Source organism: Mauremys reevesii, linkage group 2 (genome assembly GCF_016161935.1).
Source record: "Mauremys reevesii isolate NIE-2019 linkage group 2, ASM1616193v1, whole genome shotgun sequence".
In the NCBI taxonomy this organism is placed as follows: Eukaryota; Metazoa; Chordata; order Testudines; family Geoemydidae; genus Mauremys; species Mauremys reevesii.
The window spans coordinates 263955386-263976095 of record NC_052624.1 but is presented as its reverse complement, the minus strand read 5'-3'; the positions used below and the strand labels follow the sequence as shown (position 1 = coordinate 263976095).

General features: G+C 42.4%; 1 protein-coding gene across 2 annotated transcripts in view; it reads right to left on the bottom strand.

The window, feature by feature from the left end:
* COL14A1 (collagen type XIV alpha 1 chain) overlaps positions 1-20710 on the bottom strand; it is a 201390-nt gene that overhangs the window by 8164 nt on the left and 172516 nt on the right. For both annotated transcript variants that reach the window (XM_039526901.1, XM_039526900.1), the window contains 5 exons: positions 13954-14007; positions 11289-11360; positions 9398-9433; positions 8868-8934; positions 7927-8115 (listed from right to left, as the gene is read on the bottom strand). In XM_039526901.1, the coding sequence (XP_039382835.1) occupies positions 7927-8115; positions 8868-8934; positions 9398-9433; positions 11289-11360; positions 13954-14007 (418 nt within the window). The remainder of the gene's footprint in view (positions 1-7926; positions 8116-8867; positions 8935-9397; positions 9434-11288; positions 11361-13953; positions 14008-20710) is intronic.

Genomic DNA, 20710 nt, shown 5'->3' with positions numbered 1-20710 from the left:
CCAAGTGCCCCAGAGGGAGTAAACCTAACAGGTAACGATCAAGTGATCTCTCTCCTGCCATCCATCTCCACCCTCTGACAAACAGAGGCTAGGGACACCATTCCTTACCCATCCTGGCTAATAGCCATTAATGACTTAACTTCCATGCATTTATCTGTTTCCTAGAGACTGGCTCCATGGGGTCCCTCACAAACTGGAGAGGGTTACTGTGGGTTTGTCTTTAGTATAGACTATGTACATACTCCACGAACTGAGCATTTGAGCTTGTTCCAGAATCTGGGATGAGCCTATGTTGTGAAAACTGAAATGCTCAAAATAGCACATGCATGTGAATGGACACAGGGTGCTAAAATTAAATTAACCCAGGGGTTCTCAAACTAGGGGTCAGGACCTCTCAGGGGGTCACGAGGTTATTATTGGGGGCCGTGAGCTGTCAGCCTCCACCTCAAACGCCGCTTTGCCTCCAGCTTTTATAATAGTGTTAAATATATTAAAAAGTGTTTTTAATTTATAAAGGGGGCGGGGGTCTCACTCAGAGGTTTGCTATGTGAAAGGGGTCACCAGTATAAAAGTTTGAGAACCACTCAATTAACCCCTCTGGAGCCTCAGGGAATGTGTGTGTGGGGGGTCTCCCTTGGTAGGGTTGGGAAGGATATTGCTCTTCTCATGTGATCCCTCCCCCAGTGGCTAATTTTAAATGAAGCTACCCTCCCCTGACATGAATCTCCCTATGGCACTGAAATTAAATATAGACTATAATTTGGCATTTGAGAAGTGAAAGGGATGGTAGCCCTAATGGAAAAGCTAACAGCTTGGCTCTTCTGCAAGCCTCAAATTGCTGAATGAGCTTTAGGGTAGGGAAGGCTGTGCCTCCCAAACAGCCTGGCCCTGCCCCCTATCCAACCCCCACCCACTTCCTGCCCCCCGACTGCCCGCCTCCCCCCAGAATCCCCGACCCATCCTGCTCCTGGTCCCCTCACTGTCCCCAGAGACCCCCCCCCACCACCTGGGACCCCACCCCTATCCACCCCACCCCCCCGCTGAGTCCTGACAGACCCCCGGAACGCCCACAATCCAACCCCTCCATTCCCTGTCCCCTGACCGCCCCCCCAACCTCTGCCCCCTCCCTGGTCTCTGACTGTCCCCGAGACTTCCTGCCCCTTAGCCAACCCCCCCAGCCCTGGTCCTGGCCCCAGCCCCTTACCCCCGGCTCCTCCCTCACCCGGAGCCTCAGCCCATCGAGGGGTTTCTTTGGACACCTGAAGCGTGGCTTTGGCGGGGGCCCTGAGCCCTGCCCCACTCACAGCCGTGTGGTCAGGGGGCGGGGCTGCGAGCTCCAGGCTGAGCTCAGCTCCCTCCGCTCGGCCCAGAGGTCCCAGCCCCGCCCCCTGACCACGCGGCTCTGAGCGGGGAGGGGCTTGGGCCCCGCCGGAGCCATGCTGCAGCTGTCCCGGGACGCTGCTGGATATGCTGAGGCTCCAGGAGAGGGGCAGAGATGGGGTCCAGTCAGGTTGGGGCCAGGGAGGGAGCCTCAGCCATTCCCATGGGGGCCCCTGCAGAGCCCGGGGCCTGGGGTAAATTGCCCCACTTGCCCACCCGCCCCCCCCCCCGGGCGGCCCTGACAATCCTATTAAAAAGCAATGGAACTTGAGCTTCTAAGTTACTCAGGCACTTTTGAAAATGTTACCCCAATGTTCTTTCTTCTGCACTTCTTAGCAAAACAATATTTTGCCTGCTGGTCTCAGGGCTCCTGAAGTTCTATCCCGTTTATACGTCTGAGTGGAAGATTTCTCTTTGAAATCTAGCATTTGGTTACCATGTGACCTTCAATTTCATTGTGAAATGCTATGAGACACCTTGTGTAATGGTTTTATTGTACTGTATATGTGGGAAGTAGTCCCAGATTGAACAGATATGCTACAACCCACACGTTAATTCCTGCAGGAGTCTGCCACAGAAGCATGCTAAACAATACTTATGTGATCGGGACTGAATTCCTCCTGCTTTTAAAAATGAATTCCTCGTGCCAAATATTAGCTCTAGATTCCAAATGCAAAATATTTTCTAGGTATTACTGAGACAGTTGCTGTGCCACGGTAGCTGCAAAAAAAGGGGACTGAACCCTTTGCTGTGGGTATTGCAGCAAGGCAAATACATTTAAACTGTCACAGTAGTACATGAGAGAGACAAGGTGGAGGAGGCAGTATCTTTTATTGGACCAACTTCTGTTGGTAAGAGAGAGAAACTTTCAAGATTACACAGAGCTCTTCAGGTCCGGGAAAGGTACTCAGAATACCAGGTGGAACAGACTGTTCAGCAGAAGTAGTTAATATATTTTCACAGAGATCATTCAAGATGAAGTGGCCCATTAACTCTGCAGTCATAATTTTCACATTCAACAACAAACACTTTGTCCAAACATGGGAACAGCCATGGGTACTTGGATGCTTCCCTAGTATGCCAACCTCATCATGGGCCACATTGAGGAAGAATTTCTGGAGAAACACACCATGAAACCAATGATACACACCTGAGATACATCAATGATATTTTCATTCTCTGGACCTAAAATCCCTCAGATTTCCATCTCAACTTCAAGAACCACCACCCAGCCATCAAACTCTATCTAGAACGCTCCTGCACCAGCATCAACTTCCTGGACACCACAATTGACTTTAACAATAGAACCTTCCAGACAACTATACACAAGAAACTCACAGATCACCACGTTTACCGTCACAGATCAGTAACAACCCCAAACACACCAAGAAATCTGTTATCTACAGCCAGGCACTCAGATACCACAGAATACTTTGGTTTTCTGTCCTGGGCCCTAGCAAGTCTAATGCCAGCCATGCTTAGCAGACCCCCTGAAACCTGCCCACAACCCCCTAGAGGGCCCCAGATCCCTGGTTGGGAACCACTGCCTTAACACACTTAAAATCACCTTTATCAAACAAGGATGTAGATTGCATCATGGAATGGACCACCCAAATACCTCAAGAAAACCTGCTTCAGTACAGAAAAAAAACCAAAACCAACCCTCCAACCTCACACCCCTAGTTGTCTCCTACTGCCCCAAACTGGAACCCATACAGGGTGTCATCAAACAATTACAACTCATACTTGATGGGGACCACATCCTGAAAGAAATATTTCCAGAACCCCTACTTCTGGCTTTCAAACTACCTCCCAGCCTCTCCAAGCTCATCATTAGAAGTAAGCTCCCCATAGACCTGGACTCACCAACTCAAAGTCTCGCTGGACCCTGTCATAATACCAGATGCGAAAACTGCAGACATACCTCCACTGCTACGATGATCAATACCCACCTCCACAAGATTCCTGGGCCCTTTCAAGATCCATGGGCCCTACCCATGCCTATCACAACATGTGATGTATCACATCCAGTACACTAAATTCCCCAATAACAACTGTGTGAGTGAAACCAGACAATCACTACAGTCTCAAGTGAACAAACAGAAAAATGATAAAAGACAAAAACACTCTATCTCCTGTGGATCACCATATCTGACCTTTCAATCCTCATCCTCAAAGGAAACCTTCACAACATCTTCAAAAGACAAGCCTGGGAGCTTAAATTCATAACTTTGCTAGACATTAAGCACCATGTGTCAGTAAAAGACACTGGATTTATGGCTTATTACAACAGTCTGTAACCCACTAATTCCCCTTTTTTGTGCTCTGACTGCAGAGGTGTTAATGGGCCACTTCAGCTTGGATGGTCTGTTAGAAAATGTGTTAACCATTTACGCTAAGGGCATGTCTACACTTGTCACGTAAAGCACAAAAAGTCCCCAAGAGTGTCTACGCTTGCCAATGACTTTTTGAGGTGAAACTCAGGGACCACCTCCACAAGAGGCGTTCAGTTCTTCCCAGTGATACTTTTGCAGTGATGTGCAAGTGAAGACATGATATTCCTGTTTACACAGCTTTTAGCCTCCGGAGGATATCCCACAGTGCCTAGGTGACCACTCTGGCCTGCAGCTCTGCTGCTCTGATGCCAGGTAAACAGACGTCCGCTCCTCCCCCTGTAAAGCCCCGGGAACTCTGAAACTCCCCTTCCTGTTTTCTTGGCAAGTGCTCACTTATCATCTGGCCAGGTGACAATGGCTGCTCCATGGAGCAAACGATCCCTGCTTGGAGCAATGCTGAGCTACTGGAGCTGATCAGTGTTTGGGGAGGGGAGGCTGTGCAGGGACCCAGGATGCCCCACCATCACCCCCCACCCCCAAGACCTATCCTCAAAATGGAGAGAGCTGCACTGTGGGATAGCTGCCCTCAGTGCGCTGCTCTCATCGGCAATGGAAGTGCTGCAAATGTGAACATGACCTGATGCCTGTGGAAGTGAGTGAGAACACAAACCAGCGCTCTTCTTTTATCAGTTCCTTCTCACTGGTGAAACTGACAGCGCAAAAACTCTGCAAGTGTAGACATAGCCTAAACAATCTGTTCCATCTTGTATTTTGCGGTGACACTCTGAGTGCCTTTCCGGGATCTGAAGAAGAGCTCTGGGTAGCTCAAAAGCTTGTCTCTTTCACCAACAGAAGTTGGGGGAATGAAAGATATTACCTCATCCACCTTGTCTCACTGCAAACAATAGTAGTACATGTTTGTTCTGGAAGCAAATGCTGGCACATGCAGCAGGCAAAGTGTGCACGAGTGCATTACTTTGTTCATGAAAACTGTCAAAGACTGGCCCGCAGTAAACATCTGGAATCTATGTGGATATTTAGTGTAAGCCCCATTTTAAGCTTACACTAAGCCAGCAATAAAATGGTGCTTCAGAAAGCAACTGCCACAAGATCTTTCAAATCACAACTCTTCCCACACTCAATTATTATTCTTTCACATACACACATACGCCAGGTGAAATTATATCAATAAGCAATGACAAATCTGAAACATATCTATTCAAACTGAGAAACCATGTACCCTGTGGACTAAACTCTGAGATCCTCGCTCAGATTTTATTTAGTCTTTACTCAGGCAAACTCTCATTGAAGTCATATGGATGGCAAGCACCCAAAACAGCACAGCAGAGCATAGGAAAATTAATCTACTTCAGGTTGCTTGTGATCTAAAATTCCTTCCTGAGTAAAAGCTAAGGCTAAGATGCCTCCTCCAATCATAAAACTCCAAAAAGGGAGCCAAAGAGGGGGAAATGCCCTGTTGTGGAGATTTCTCCAGAATTGTCTGTTGGAGATTGAATTCTTAAATCCAAACATTCATAGAGTTGAAGGTTGAAAAGGGCAATTAGAGCATCTGGTATGGCATCTTGTATATCACAAGCCATTACATTTCACCCAGTTGCCCCTGTATTGAGCCCAATAACTTGTGTTTGGCTAAAGCATATTTTCCAGAAAAGCAAACAGACCTAATCTAAAAATATCAAAAGATGGTGAATCTACCACTTCCACTGGTCGTTTGTTCCAATGGTTAATCACCTTCACTGTTAGAAATTTGTGACTAATTTCTAGTTTGAATTTTTTTGGCTTCAGCTTCCAGCCATCGGTTCTTGTTTCTCTTAAAGAGCCCTTTACTATCCAGTATTTTCTCCCCATGACGGTACTACTTCTTTTGTGTCAAGAGAGATGATTAGTGATGTTCCAATAACTATGTCCAGATTAGTGATCCAGCAGGTAGCTTTGGGAGATGCTTGATGTAAGTCTGAGATACCCCCTGCAAATGACCAAAGCGGGCACTGATTTAAAATATGGTCTACACTTTGTGACTGGTATTCACAGTCACACTGTGCATTGTCTATCATCTCCCAAAGGTGTAAGAGATGACAGCATCTGCCATGCAATGTTCTAAAATGGTTCAATGTGAACCATTGATTCCAGGGCAGGTTGAAGCCTGGAAGTTCTTTTGTGGGGCTGGCAATCAAGTAAAAGGGTAATAAAAGGTAATAATTGGAGATATACCAATCTCCTAGAACTGGAAGGGACCTTGAAAGGTCATTGAGTCCAGCCCCCTGCCTTTACAAGGCAGGACCAATTTTTGCCTCAGATCCCTAAGTGGCCTCCTCAAGGATTGAACTCTCAACCCTGGGTTTAGCAGGCCAATGCTCAAACCACTGAGCTATCCCCCCCCCAAGGAAACTAGTGCCCCAGGTGAGGTTTGAACTCAACCTCAGCATGACTCCACTCAGCACTGCTCTGTAAGTACTGGGCATTAACCCATTGCACCACTGGACCCCTATGAGGAGCCTATGAGGAGCTCCAGCTGACTAACAGTGGTTGACTGCATGCTTAATGGAGACTTGTTTTATTTCCAAATCCAAATTAACAAAAGCTCCCTCTCAAAGTGTAGATTCTGTTGCAGCAGCTGTTGCATCCACAGCAATAATGAATGTGAGGGCCTCATTCTTCGGCAATATTTTGTTATCACAAACTATTCTAAGTTCTCTGTCATTTCTGTACTAGCTGTACTGCCCGTGCTGTTTCTTGCAGATTAATTTTTACAATAAATAACATTATTTGTCCCTCATTATGTTAATATAAATGTGCTTAACCCCTGTGCAATTTCTGTGTACTCTAAGAAACTGTTTAAACTGTGCAAAGATTTACACTATGGAGGCAGTTCTCCTGCAGCCCACATTGGTTTCTCTCACTCATCCAGTTTCAGTTAGTCCCTTGTTTGTTTCATCTTCCCATCTCCCTCCATTCTTGTCCCCTCCCCGCTCTTTCCTGATACCCTGGAACAATGTCTGTCGTTGTTCAGCCTGAGTGCAAAAATCCATCACTGACAAGCTTGCACTTTAAATCTCATCTCCTCTTACACTACAGTCATTCGAATTATGGCCTTAAGGGCGTAGAGACTTGTGGGGGAGGAGGGTTGGCAAGTTCAAAGGTCACTCAAAAGTGTTCTCTTCAGAACAATATAATAGTAGTTTTCTGGCTACCAAACAGGATATTTGACCTGTTAAGCTCCAGGATGTGAACAGCCATTGGACCAAATGTTTTAAAATGCCACTTATTGGTTATTGCAATTATAAGAACAATGATTCTTGGCTCTTCAGCAGTGCCTTGCCTGTGAGAATATCAAAGCACTTCATAGACACTGACTGATTTCGTTTCACAGTGCCATTGTGAGGCTATTGTTATTATTTAGAAAGTACATCAAAGCATGCCAGATGTCTCACAGATTGGAAAAAAGTCAGGCCCCACAGCGTTTGCTATTTAATTAAACAAAACAGACCGAGCAGAGGGCAAAGGGACATCATATAAATATAGGTAAAAGGATGAAGGGGAAGTTTGGCAAGTGGCTGGTTAATTGCATAATTTCATTTAATTTTTTTGGTTTTTGCCCCACCCTCTTCATTATTCTCTCCTTTTTACCGTCTGCCCCTGCCCTCCCTTCTCGAACAGTGCGCTCCTTCCCCATCTGACCAACGTGTGTCATTATGGTATGATAATTTAAGAACCTTTAGTCCAATTCATTTCAAATTCAGTAAGAAAATTCTACCTTTTCCCCGGAACTAACCTACCAGTATATATTGTTATGCTTTGACTATAGTGCCTTCATTTGCAGGGTGGAGGGCAAAAAAAACAGATTTCAAAAGGAAACACATTTGGAGCTGTAAACTTCCGCAACCCCAGAATTCTGCAAAAGGCAAACCTCTTGCACCATGTGCATCTTCATGTGATCGTCAATCCTTAGCAGGGGTTGCATCAATCCCAAATGTGATTCTACCCTATCGCATTCTGTAAAGGTTGCATTAACTTGCTCATTGGCAGTCTCCATAGCTTTCAGTATTACTCAAACACTGCGGCTTAGGACCAACTCTTAACTAGAGAGAAAACTATGTTCACATGATAAAATTAAGTCAGGTAAGTAAAGTAATCATACTATTGCACCATGGTGATATATATTATCATACATTTTAAGTATTCAGCATACCTCTTTCTCCTGGTCTTCCTGGCTGCCCAGGATTGCCTGGAAATCCAGGTCTTCCTGGTGCTCCTTGTTCTCCCTGTGACCCGGGAGATCCTGGTCGACCTGGCTCGCCAGGAGGTCCTGGAATAGTTTGTGCTGAGGCAGACTGACTTGGAATCTGGTTCAGAATTGAATTATATCTGGCCATGTGACCTGTGTGAGGAAAGATTCCACCAAATTCAGGACAACGTGGATAATCTGGTCCAGGAATGTTTGAAGGGGGTAGGTTGGTGAAAGGGGTGCTGGAAGGCTCTCATCCTAAGGGGAAGAAGTTAAGAATGTGGTCTGTGATGTATGCTAGTTGTGAGGATGATAAAGTGTGTACTTGTGGGTGGAGAAGTATAGTGTGTATACTCGTAGGTAGCCTAGAATATACACTGTTAGAGGGCAGGCACTGTTCAGTGGCCTTGGGTGAGTGCTGTTAGAGGGTAGGTACTGTTCTGTGGCCAACTGTAAACGCTGTTAGAGGGTAGGTACTGTTTGGTGGCCTAGGGTATACATTATTAGGGAGTAGATACTGTTCAGTGGTCTAGGGAATCCACTGTTAGAAGGGAGGCATTGTTTGGTGGTCTAGGAAATACACCATTAGAGGGGAGGTATTGTTCAGTGGCCTAGGGAATACACCGTTGGAGGGGAGGTATTGTTTGGTGGTCTAGGGAATACACCGTTAGAGGGGAGGCATTGTTCGGTGGTCTAGGTAATACATCGTTAGAGGGCAGGCATTGTTCGGTGGCCTAGGGAATACTCCGTTAGAGGGGAGGTATTGTTTGGTGGCCTAGGGAATACACTGTTAGAGGGGAGGTATTGTTCAGTGGCTTTTCATTTTCGTACCAGCTACAGATCTATTCTATAGCTGTAGAAACCGGCACCTAAAATTCGAACATAAGAGATATTGATCTGCTTACCTTGGATGAGTTGTTCACACACCTGACGAGCAACCGCACGAACCATTGCCTGGGACTGAATGTCACCCTAGATAACAACAACACCATAGCAATACATTGCTCCAACAGCACTTTCATCTTGAATGTGCTCCGAGAGCATGTGAGAGGTATGTCTTTATGGTCCCTATGTTACACATGGGGAAAATGAGGCAGAGAACCTCTGGGACTTGCCCAAGGATGTTGATAACAGAGTTGGAAATGAGAAACTCCTGTTTTCAGACAACAAACAAAAGGCTGGGGATGGTAATCACAAAAGATTATGGGATATGCTCACTGATACATACATATTATGTTACTTTCTTTTTACATTTTATTAAAATTTAGAGAGAGGGACAGAGATCAGTGAAGAAGAAAAGTTTGTCGGATTAGATCTAAACTCACCCATAGCTATAAGTGGGGTGACTGTAAATTACTGTGGTGGAGGGTTTATGGGACAGAAAGTCAGATTGAAATGTACTTGTGGCTGTTGAATATGGCTACAGAGTACTTACCCGTTCACCCCTTTCCCCCTTTACACCAGGAGCACCCTGTTAAAAGATTAAACAAAGTTAATTCTCACCTTTCTCTCTAGTTCTAAGTACTGTATGTTTGAATCGCCAAATATGAGAGTATCACAGTGAAAGGAAGGAAAGTAAACAACTCAGTTTTAGAACCCTATATAACCCTGGCGAAGGGATGGTGATGTTCTCTTAAATATGCTCTCTCCTTTTCAATACCCAGCAGGTATTTCTCCTCTCCGTGACTGAGTAGCAAATGGTTACCTTTACCAGCTTTTTTCTCTCCACTGTTCCTCATTTCTGACCCTTTAGTCTGGGAAGACTCATCCGGCCTAATGGCTGTGAGTGCTGTCTCTTTCTCAGAGTAGTGTAGCCAGGATGATATTCTGGAAACACAGAGGGGCTTCTGTTCCTTTACTGCTAAATTCACCTTCCTCTTCAGACTGTATTCTGTTGCCTGAGTTGTCTCTAAAATGGCACTGAAGCCAACAGCAGTGTGGACTGAAATCTGCTGCACAGGCAGAAATGTACCTGCTTTTGAACCCAGCTATTCTGTAGGTTTTGGTGGATGCAATCCTGATTTTCAGTCATTTTTGACCTCTCCAGTTTGTCTTTCCAGTAAAACTTCAGGCACTCACAGAGTTTGGCCTCATATGACCTTCAGGCATATCTGCACTTATGAAAATTTAGACCAATTTCTGGAGCATGTGCCTACATTACTGTCAATGCTCCAGTTCCAGATAAGTTTTATAGCTCACCAAATCTCTTAATTGGGCATTTAATTATAATACTGGTAGAGTATGATGAAGAGAGTGTTAGTCTATTATCTTTGCTTATATTTTATCATCAGTCATTATATTCCCATTTTGCCAAATATTTCAAATGTTTCTGTTAGTATAAATCACCAAAGCCAACTGGATAGTTGAAAAAAATCTAAAATTATTTAGTATTCCACAAATCAAGCCAGATGTGCAGCTGGACAATATCAGATTCAAATACTTTCTAGAACATAAGATTATAACATCCATTATAATATATAAAAATATTTTTAAGCAGGCTACATAAGGAAACAAATGTAAAAATGTTAAATTCCTAATTTATGAATTCAAAATATTTATCTGAATAGTCACACCTCAAAGGTCAACTGAAAAACTCCCAAACTGTCACTAGTGGGGAATTTATACCCTTATTTGACGGATTTTTTTTACTTAAAATATTTTCTTTCATGTATTAAAAAAGTCATTGACATTTAAATGGTAGAAAAATTGAGCATTAGATCCTGAACAGAATCAAGGGCCCAAGGGCTGTCACTGACATCAATGGCAAAATTTTCTGTAGTTGAAGCCTGTAGTTACATTTTAAAAGTGGGCCTGTTTCTGATGTCATTTACACCCATGTAAATCAGGAGTACACTCACTGAAGTCAACAGTGTTACATTGGTGGGAAACAAGTATATATAAGATCAGAATTGGGTCATTTTGAAAAAATGCCATCTTTGTGGAAAGTGTTAAGTCTAATAAAGCAGCACATTTTATTTTCCTTAGTGTAATTTGAAATGGAAAGAAAATTAAACGGCTACATTCAGAATATGAATTCTTATCCTGCATCCTTTTAACCTTTGAGGGCAACGTCTTTTCTTGATGCTTTCATGCGTATATTTCTACCCAACATTTTAAGACAGACCAAAAGCAAAACAAAAGTAAACAAAAACTAAATTATACCAACAATGGGATGTTTCATTTAGTCATTAATTGCAATCAGCATGAGGGCTTCATGAGCAAATGAACCACAATTCTGTGTAGCTCTTTGTACTGGATAACGGTGAAGGTTAGAAACTGAATAGCAGAGCATTGCTAATATATAAGGATTACGTTAGCTTACTTACAGGGGGTCCAACACCACCTCGTGGCCCAGTGTTTCCCATAACCCCTGGAACACCAGGAGCACCAGGTATTCCCTAAATGGAAAAAGAGAGAGTAAATAGTTAATTGTGACATCCAACATCGACGAGTCCTTATTGACAAAAATACTTAAACACAATTTTTGTACTATATGGTCAGCATCCTAGCTACAGCAGTTCCACAATGGTGCATTGGTAATTTGAAAAGTGAGAAGACTATGCATTATGCATAGTACACTACGTTAGATTATTGCTGCTAAATTTCGTCCTTTATCAAGTCCTGTGGATACACTTTCATGTCCTTAATAGTAGAAGCCAGAGATGAAATGTTTATTTTCATTGTGTTTTCTTTTTTAACTTACCATTAAAATATAAATGAATTCTGAATTAATAGTCCTTATTAAAAATCAGCAAAAAGGTCAATTTACAAATTCAAAGAAATTGTGATTTAAGACTGCCAGCAGATTGCCTCACATGTCAATTCCTCAACGAACTGAAACACTGACTACATTTAAAACTATACCCTGTTTGGAGAACCCATGCAATAGGCACAAGAAGGTGAATTAAGAATGAGAGTGTAGCTGTTCTAGATGAGCTTTTCACAGTGATGAATATTCATTAATGTAATGCATTAGTTAATGTCAGCACAATGCTGCAAATAGGTAAAGAAATAGGTGCTAAGTAGTATTTATTTATTTAGAATTATGCAAATAGCAAGGGTAATATCACTATTATTCAGCTAGTAACATGTTCTTTTTTCAATGTGTAGTTATTAGGGTGACCAGATGTCCCAACTTTATAGGTACAGTGCCTTTTTCTTATATAGGCTCCTATTACCCCCCACCCCCATCCCGATTTTTCACATTTGCTCTCTGGTCACCCTAGTAGTTACATAATTTGACAAAGGAGTAAAGGGCCCAATCCTACAATCCTTAATCAGCCAAACCTCCCCTGGACTTCAATGAGTCTGAGGGTCCAGGGCTGTGGGGCAAATCTTAACCCAGCACTTGGCCTGAATAACCAGGGAACAGCTGAACAAAAGAAAGAATCCACCCATCCCCAGATTGTTGAGCAGTTAAGGAACAACCATGCGGATGTTACTGCAGCTTGATGTTCTGGAATCATTGAATGTACACAGCAATGGATCCCTTGGCCTTGCCTCTCTCCAGGCCCACCCAGGCACCATCTCACCCCTCCATATACAGTGTAACCACATCTGTTCTGTGACTATGGCACTTCCTGTGGCTGTAGTTTCAAGGGCAAGATTTGCACCCATATGAATCCTCAGATCTTATTTCCCAAATGGGTTAGGTTCATAGCCTCTATCCTAGTGGATTCTCATCTGGTGTGCTGGCCAGTCTGTGAGAATGCTGGTGGTATCAGCTTGTCAGCTGATCGCTGCACTGACCTGGAGATGGACTAGTATTTTATAGCACACTCACGCCTTGTGAATCTTTATTTTTAATAATAGTTAAGCATTTAAACGAATGGCAAGTGGGTGCTTTGTAAGTCACAACATAATGATAGCATCAATTCACGATTTCCTTGCTTTTGTTAAACTTAAAATCTTTACAGTTATTTCAACTGTTTTTTTCCCCACTCCTGTAGGACCCCAAAGTAGTAATGACGAAAGTGCAGTAGCCAAGGGATGGGGTGGGGGAGAACTCAGGAGATTGCAGGTGGTCTTTTACTTTCTACATATTTTCCTTTCTTGTCACTAACATGTAAATAATAGATTGTCTTGTGTCCTGATTCTGGCTAGTTCTAATAAAGTAATAAAGGTAAAGCACTTGTACATTTTTCAATGTCACATGTCTTCAAATAAGGAATTCAAACCACAGACTGTGAATGTCTAAGGTGCATGCAAGATTCCTTCCACAAAGATATCTTCTATCCTCGTCAGTGTTAACAGCAACAACTTTAGGGTCAGATTTTGCCATGCTTGCTCATAACATGTAGTACCTTACTCACTGATTTCATCTGCCCTACTGTACAACAAGAGTAAGACTGGCAGAATCTAGCAATTACGGAATATTTAAAACCATCACAGACAAATTGGCCCACAGTTCCCTATAACCTCACTACAAAGCTTGCTAGTAAATGTATCACTCCTTAAAAATGTATTTTCCAGAGGCAGATTTATAACACAAGGAACAAAATTCTGCCCTCAGATGAATGTGTACTGCTCCTACTGAAGACAGCTGAGGTCAGACTCTGGCCTCTAGATGATCTCTGAATTATTTTCTGAAATGTTTGAATACATTCTACAGGGCTTCAGCTGCATGACCTGGGGCAATGAACTCTGGTGGCTCACATCAGAGAACTTCCGGCAAGACTAGAGTCTCTGCCTCGTCTCAATGCCAAGGACTATTAGTCCACTTTACACAACACAGCTACTTTACTTACCACAAGATGGCAGCCTATTTATTGAGTGACTCAATCCCCCTTTGCCATGGGGGAATCATTGTCTCTCAAGGTAATGATCCAAAAAATTGGCATAGCCCAGTCAGCTCTCTGCCAAGCCCATGATTAATCAGAATTCTAATCTCCAGTGCAATCGGCTATTTAGCCCCAGCTGGCACAGGCAGCAACCTACATCCTGAAAGACCTCAACTCATACAGTAATAAATCCCATATAGACAGTACTTACCACTGGCCCAGGAGGACCTTGGGGCCCTGTGGGTCCATCTTTGCCAGGCAGACCCTAGGGAAGAGGAATATGGAAATTAATCAACAAACTTCTTAGAAGAGTTATACTCTCCAAGTCCAGATAATTTCTTCTAGAAGGCAACTTTGTTATTAAAAGAAAGAAAGACAGAAAGAAAGAAAGATTCCCCCCCACTCAAAGGACCAGCCGAAGCCTATATACCATTCAAGTCCCACCTAGAACTTCAGAACAATGTTTAAGTGGTATGAAGTGCTATGTAAGCCTTGTGCTGGTGCTCTGCAAATTTCACCTATACTGTTTCTGTAAATAGGTGGATGAGAAAGGTTTCTCTTCTGTGAATTTTAAGCTCTCTGAAAACTCTTACTAGAATTACCTGAGATGGATCCCAATCCTACCAACTCTTCTTCACACAGATCATTGTTACTCATGTGACTATGCCCATGGACTTCCTGATGAATGCATTATCGGAAAGGAAAGTTTCATTGCCCAGAAATAGTGCACAGCTTTACTGGATGCCACAGAGGCCCTGAGTCAGGAAGCTGCTTAATGAGACTTAATTGGGTATATTCATGAATGAAGTTACGCACTTAAGAACCTTCCTGAATCAGAGCCAAACACTAAAGACTACCCCCATACTAGAGAGCAAACTACCCATGACAGAAAACGTACAAATGTAGAAGAGTAAAAGATACTTATGCATATTAATCAGGAAGCATATTTTTCATTCAAACACTATAAATCATAACCCCATCAACTGTTCTGATCATTAGTCCTGAACCAATATTTGGAAAAGTTTGCTGGTTCTAAAAGCATTTATACTTGTCCACCAAAAGGCTTACAACCTTGACAAGTTACAATATATTGTGCCCAACCTTAAAAAATAAATCATATAATGCTGGTTTTCTTCTTTCTCTCCTCTGTCCCCCCTTAAATTCTGATGATTTTAGCAGTGGATAGGTGACAAACTACTAGAAGCAGAGCTGTTACTTGGGTAGGGTGAATCAGGGTGACTGCTTTGGCGGGGCCCACACTTCGATAAAATCGGGACTGACCTGATATTTAGCCCTTTGTCCCACATCCCAACCAATGTATGATTGGGATGCCATTTGTCCCAATATTCAGGTGAGGAGGCAGGCAGGGAGACAAGCAGGCACGCAGAGTGAGGAGATGAATGGGAGGCGAGCAGCTGGCGGGCAGGCGGTGGGGAGACTGGCGAGTGGGCGGATGGTGCAGATAAGCAGGCGGGCAGGTGGATGGGGAGGCACGCTGAATGGACAGCGAAGAGACTAGTGGGGAGGGGAGCAGTGGGCAAGGAGAAGAGCGGCAAGCAGGCAGGCTGGGTGATTAGGCGAGCGTCGGCCGGGCAGGTGCACCTGGCGACTAGCAGGAAGGCTGATTTGTCCCAGGCCCCGTCCCCCCTAGGGACGGCCCTGACTAGATGTAATGCTTTAGTATTTGGAAACTGTGATTCTAACCTGCTTATATATGGTATAAACTATTGGTTTGCAAATTTATCTTCGGTGTAACTGGAAAATATTCTCTACTCCATTGTAAGGGTGTTTAGGTGACAAAATAAGTATGTCATAGCCGTATTATATCAACTATTCACAGTGTGGATAAGAGATGCTTTCCTGTTTCACAGTATATCAGGATAATTCCTAAAGCTTCAAAAGCCCTATACGGCCCCCTCATTATGATAAGAACTAGAGAATAAAAAAGAATGGTGATGTTACCATGAAATAAATGCCAGTCTACCTGAATCCACTTTCAGAGTATAAATAAATAAATTTAGTTCATTTCAAATCATTCAGCAAATCAAGAAAAGTTTGCTCACCCCATGAAACTTCAAATTCTAAAGGCTTGACAAACTCTACCCATGAATAACCCATGAAATGAAATCAAAAATAAAAATTGACAAATACAACTGGTGTTTCTGAGCTTGATGTGGGTAGTAGCCATTTTGCTAATGAAGTGTTTTGTTTTTGCGAAAGTTTAGAAAAATGTATGTTAGACAGACTTCATTTGTGACACTCGCAGTATGGAAGCCACTTACAAAATGATGTAAAGCAGAATACCTGTTTGATTAAATATCAAAGCATCAGTTTTCCTGAGAGTTAAACCAATATGAAAACAAACTGTTTAATTTTTAAAAAACAAGTGGGTGAAAACGTGTCCCTGTTGACTTCAATGGGGCCAGGATTTCATCCAGAATATTTTATGGAAGGCTTTCCACTGACGTCCAAGGAGCTGGATTGGATTCAGAGTCTCCACACTACTTGTGTAAAAACTGCCATACTTCCCTTCCCACCCTACCAGTAAATGGCAGGAACTAACAGTAAGTTTAGAAATGCTGGTTTTTCTTTGAATGTAAAGTTTTTAATTACACTTCATTTATTCCCACTGGGCAATACTTCTTGGCTGCTGGAGAATGTCTCCTTGCATATCCTGGGGGTATATTTTTCTTGGCACTGTTTCTGTATCTCTTGGCCATTTAAAATGGTCTCCAACTGTATTTGTTAGGTGTGAAAATTGCCGTTTATAAATTAAGTCAAACAGGAGTCTGTCTCAAGGAGCAATATGGTTGTAAATGTTCTTTGTACTAACCCAGAAGTAAAAGATATACAACAGTCTAGTTTGTTTATGCTACCATGAGGGTTAGTAGTTTTTCAGATTATCTGATGGCCGATATGTGTTTTAGATTAATTCTGAACATATGTAGCATGGGGTGGCGGTTAGTGGGAGGAATTGGTAGAAAAAAATGGAAATGTGTTTCTGTTGGCTGCTTATGCCACTAATTTGAGTAAAGACTAGGTGGGCTCACAGAACGGTACTCAGAATAGTAAAACATTGGGATACTGTGCATTGTTTCGTTTATTGAGCTCTCTTTTGATGGCTTAACCCAAATAGTGGCATCTTTTGGAAATAAGGTACTATATCTCAGATGTGGTCATATTGAGTAAACCTAGTAGTCAAGGGTTCCTGAATTTGCTCCAGATAATCCTGTGTCCAGGAACCAGATATTTCAGATTTATGTGCTTATAAGAGCTGAATACACACTAAATGCCTGAATTTAAAAACTACCCCCAAATATAGAGAAGTTTAGATTTGAATGTCAACCAAAAATTATCCAGGGCATATTATGCTACTGAACTTAAATACATGCATGAGGAATCAATATCAGTGGTGTATTTTGGGGTAAAATGCTACATTAGGGATTAAATTCACCCATGTGCAGAGGGCAGAATGAGACTTAAACCTGATTTAAGACACTGGGTAAAATTCTGGCCCCAATGAAGTCCTTGTGAGTTTTCTCACTGACTTCAAAGGAGTCAAGATTTCACATCTTGAACATATGTGGTATCTGACATTTTTTTACCCTCTAGAGAAGGGTGATTTTCACTCTAAAGGCCAACTATGGAGTCCTGCATGTAGGCAAAACTCTCACTGAAATTAGTGGACCCCATCATGCAGTGTTTACTCATGCAAAACTACTGAGTGTGTCCAAGCAAAGGCTGCAGGATAGGATATAATGTAGGCCAGGCTTGTCTGAATAAGCACAACAGAATCAAGCCCAATTCCTGTATACATGAGGCTTCAAATATTTGTCTTTGCCAGACCAAAAGCTCAAAAAGTAGTATTGTTCCCTCCCAAATTTCACCACTATCAAGGATTTTTGAAGTTATTTTGCATTAGTTTTTATCCTTGTGCTTATTCACAGTAACTGTGGCAGGCATACAACTATCCAGTTAATTCACTAAAATACTACAGATTACCTCAGGAATGTCAATCTGCAGGTGTGAGGTGGTTCACAAAAGGGCTGTGTTGTTCTGACTAAATAAAGCTAATTCGGGAAAATACTAGTGAAGTGATTTCTGGAATCTTTTGGTGCTCAGCACGCACATCCTTTTACTGTAACGGCTGTGTTTGGAAAGCTGACAGCACGAGGCAAACTAGACTAGTGCTGCTTCACAGCACTTGAGCACAGTAATGCCCATGTAATATCCCACCCCGCCTTTGTAGTACAACAGGTGAAAAGGAATATATTTGTGTCATCCCCTCTAAGAGCTGATATGCAACAAGTTTCTCTTTTATTTTTCAGTTTAAGACACAGAAGGCCCTATATGGTGTACTCTGCTAACCACTTAAATGTTTTCCTCCATTGTTTATATTATGCTGCTAAAAATCTTGTTTTGAAAATAAAATTCCCTTCCTTACCAATCTGGTCTTTTTCTATTCCACATCTGAGGCTGAGCAGGTAGAAGTAAGTGTGCCACCATGGCCAGGAGAAAGCTCTGAAGGACCAGAAGAGTTAAATGCACCTTCCAGCTGGGCTAATGCTGGCAAGCAGGGTAAAGCAGCAGATGGTCAAAGCCCTCCTACTTGTTCCTGGCTACTAGTACAGCCATGGAGCAGCTCAAGGGAAAGTAGTCACCTGACATCACATCTCATCTTCTCTGCTTCCTGGTGCTCAGCAGAGCCATGATGGTGAAGCACATTCAATAAAGCAGTTTCCTCTGTCCAAGACAACCTGCCTATCTGCTAAATCAGTCCTGTCTGCAACCCCAACACCAGCACGTTGTTCTTGTCCCTCTGCCCAGGAGAAGTCTGGTGTGTAGTGGGAGTCCCTAAGGAAGATGGAGGGAGCGGACTATGGGAAAGCCACCAGGGAACAATGAGAGGTGACCAAGTCACAGACATTTGGGGGTAGGGAATAATTCAAATGAGCTGGTGAATCTGAGGACAGAGTGATGGAGGCAGTCTCTCCCCCAATATGTGTACTTACTGCACCATCCCTTAGAATGGTACTCTATGGTCCTTTCTCCTCAACTGGCTAGCTCTTCCCCCACAAAGGTGGCTTGCATCTCTCAGGAGAGAATGAGGACTGTATGTATGACTGGACCTTGTGTGGAAGCCATGAGGAACATGGGAAAAAGAAAGCACCTTTTCTCCTCTGCCTGTGCACCTGCACAAGGGCCAGTCACAATCTTAACTTCATATCCCTAGCAGAAAAGGAAGAACTGAAAGGGCAGGGGAGTCTAAGTGGAGAATATTTGAGCCAGATGTGGCTTGGAGGAGTGAGGGGGGCTAACCAGCACCTTGATCTTAATTCAAGCACACAGTCCTGCACAATTCAACCTTGCCCCTTTGTGCAGGCCATAGCTGTGTCCAGGAGAGTTAGTGTAAAAGCACACATTGCCTATTTTAGTACAGTCACTCTAGTATGGGCCATTGTGTGGGGAGAGAAGGGCAAGGAAAGGTTCCTTGAATATTTTCGCAATGACCACGTCACCGAGAACAAAACAGGCAGAAACCACGTCTCCATTCCCTACATCTTTATTTCTTCATTTATAACAGGAGCACTAAGGTGAGCCGGGGGTGGTTCTTAGTATAAATCTGAAATTTAGATTTAGTCCAGGTACCAGATTTATTTTAAAAAAAATCTATTATGGATGTTTTGAATTTGTTATTAACAGAAAACAGATCTTTAACTCTGTTTCAATCTTAAAAATTAATTTTAATCTCATCTCATAGCCTGGGCAGTCCATTATGAATTTGGTTTCTGTTTGTATTTTATATACCTGATTAGGGGATATACTTTAATTTCTTCTTTTAAAAAGAAACTACTGAAAGCTATGAAAAGGAAATAAATAGTTATATAATTTTAAAAAAATCTTAGATAAGTAAACCAGGGATAAAAAAAATTAACAACCCAGGGACAGAGGGGAGTTTTAAACTTAGTATTGAATAAAAAATTAAAATAAATGTCAAATGGGAAGCAAAATCAGAGACCCTTATAAATAGATTTTAATAATGATTAGAAGCTCTATTAGAAAGTAAGATGAAGTAGAAAGGAAGAAAGGAAATAAAAATGAGCTGGAAGGGGAAAAAAATCTATTTAGAGTTAAAGAATATTTAAAAATTAACATCATATTGGCTATGATTCAGCAAAATGCTTAGTCACATGCTTAAATCCCATTAAGGTTAGTGGAATTTTTCAAGTGCTTTGATGAATCAGGTCCATTATGCCTCAAGCATTTTAGTTAATAATAAACATTAAAAAGAAAGTGATGGCCAAGCTAAGAATAATACGGAAAACATCACTTTTAATATAATTTTAGTTTTATAATAGAGGCTGAAAAATAGTTTCAGAGCTTGGTTTACAGAAGGAAGTTTGACAAAGAAAACATTATACAAAAAAGTAATTTACTTCATAACTTTCCAGTGCGCCTTTGCTACTGATGCAGTGACGTCTGTCAGAATTACAGAATACTCCATTTCCAATGAGCTTTCCCTTCAGACAGACTGTGCAGTGAGGTTACTGGGCTGTATTGCCACTTTCACAGGAGTTTTATGCCAGTGTAACCCCACTGGAATCAATGGAGTTATCCTAACATAAACTAATGCAATAGAGTGGAGAATCAAGCCCATCATTCTGTATGTATAACTTCACAGTCTGTTGCCATAGAAATCACTGTAGCATGACAATATAGCACAAATGCCCAATGATAGGCCTGATTCTATAAGATCCTCAGAACTTCCTGAGAAATATTGAACACGCTTAACTGAAGAACAATCATCTAGTTCATTTCCTCAAGAGCAGGAGAAACTAAACACAGGAAAGAATTATGATCAGTATTTAACACTGAGAATTTATTTAACTTCCCACCCTTATTATAAACCACCCTGGAGCTATCTCCAGAATAAGAGTTACATGCCTTTCCCCTGACTTAATCAAAGT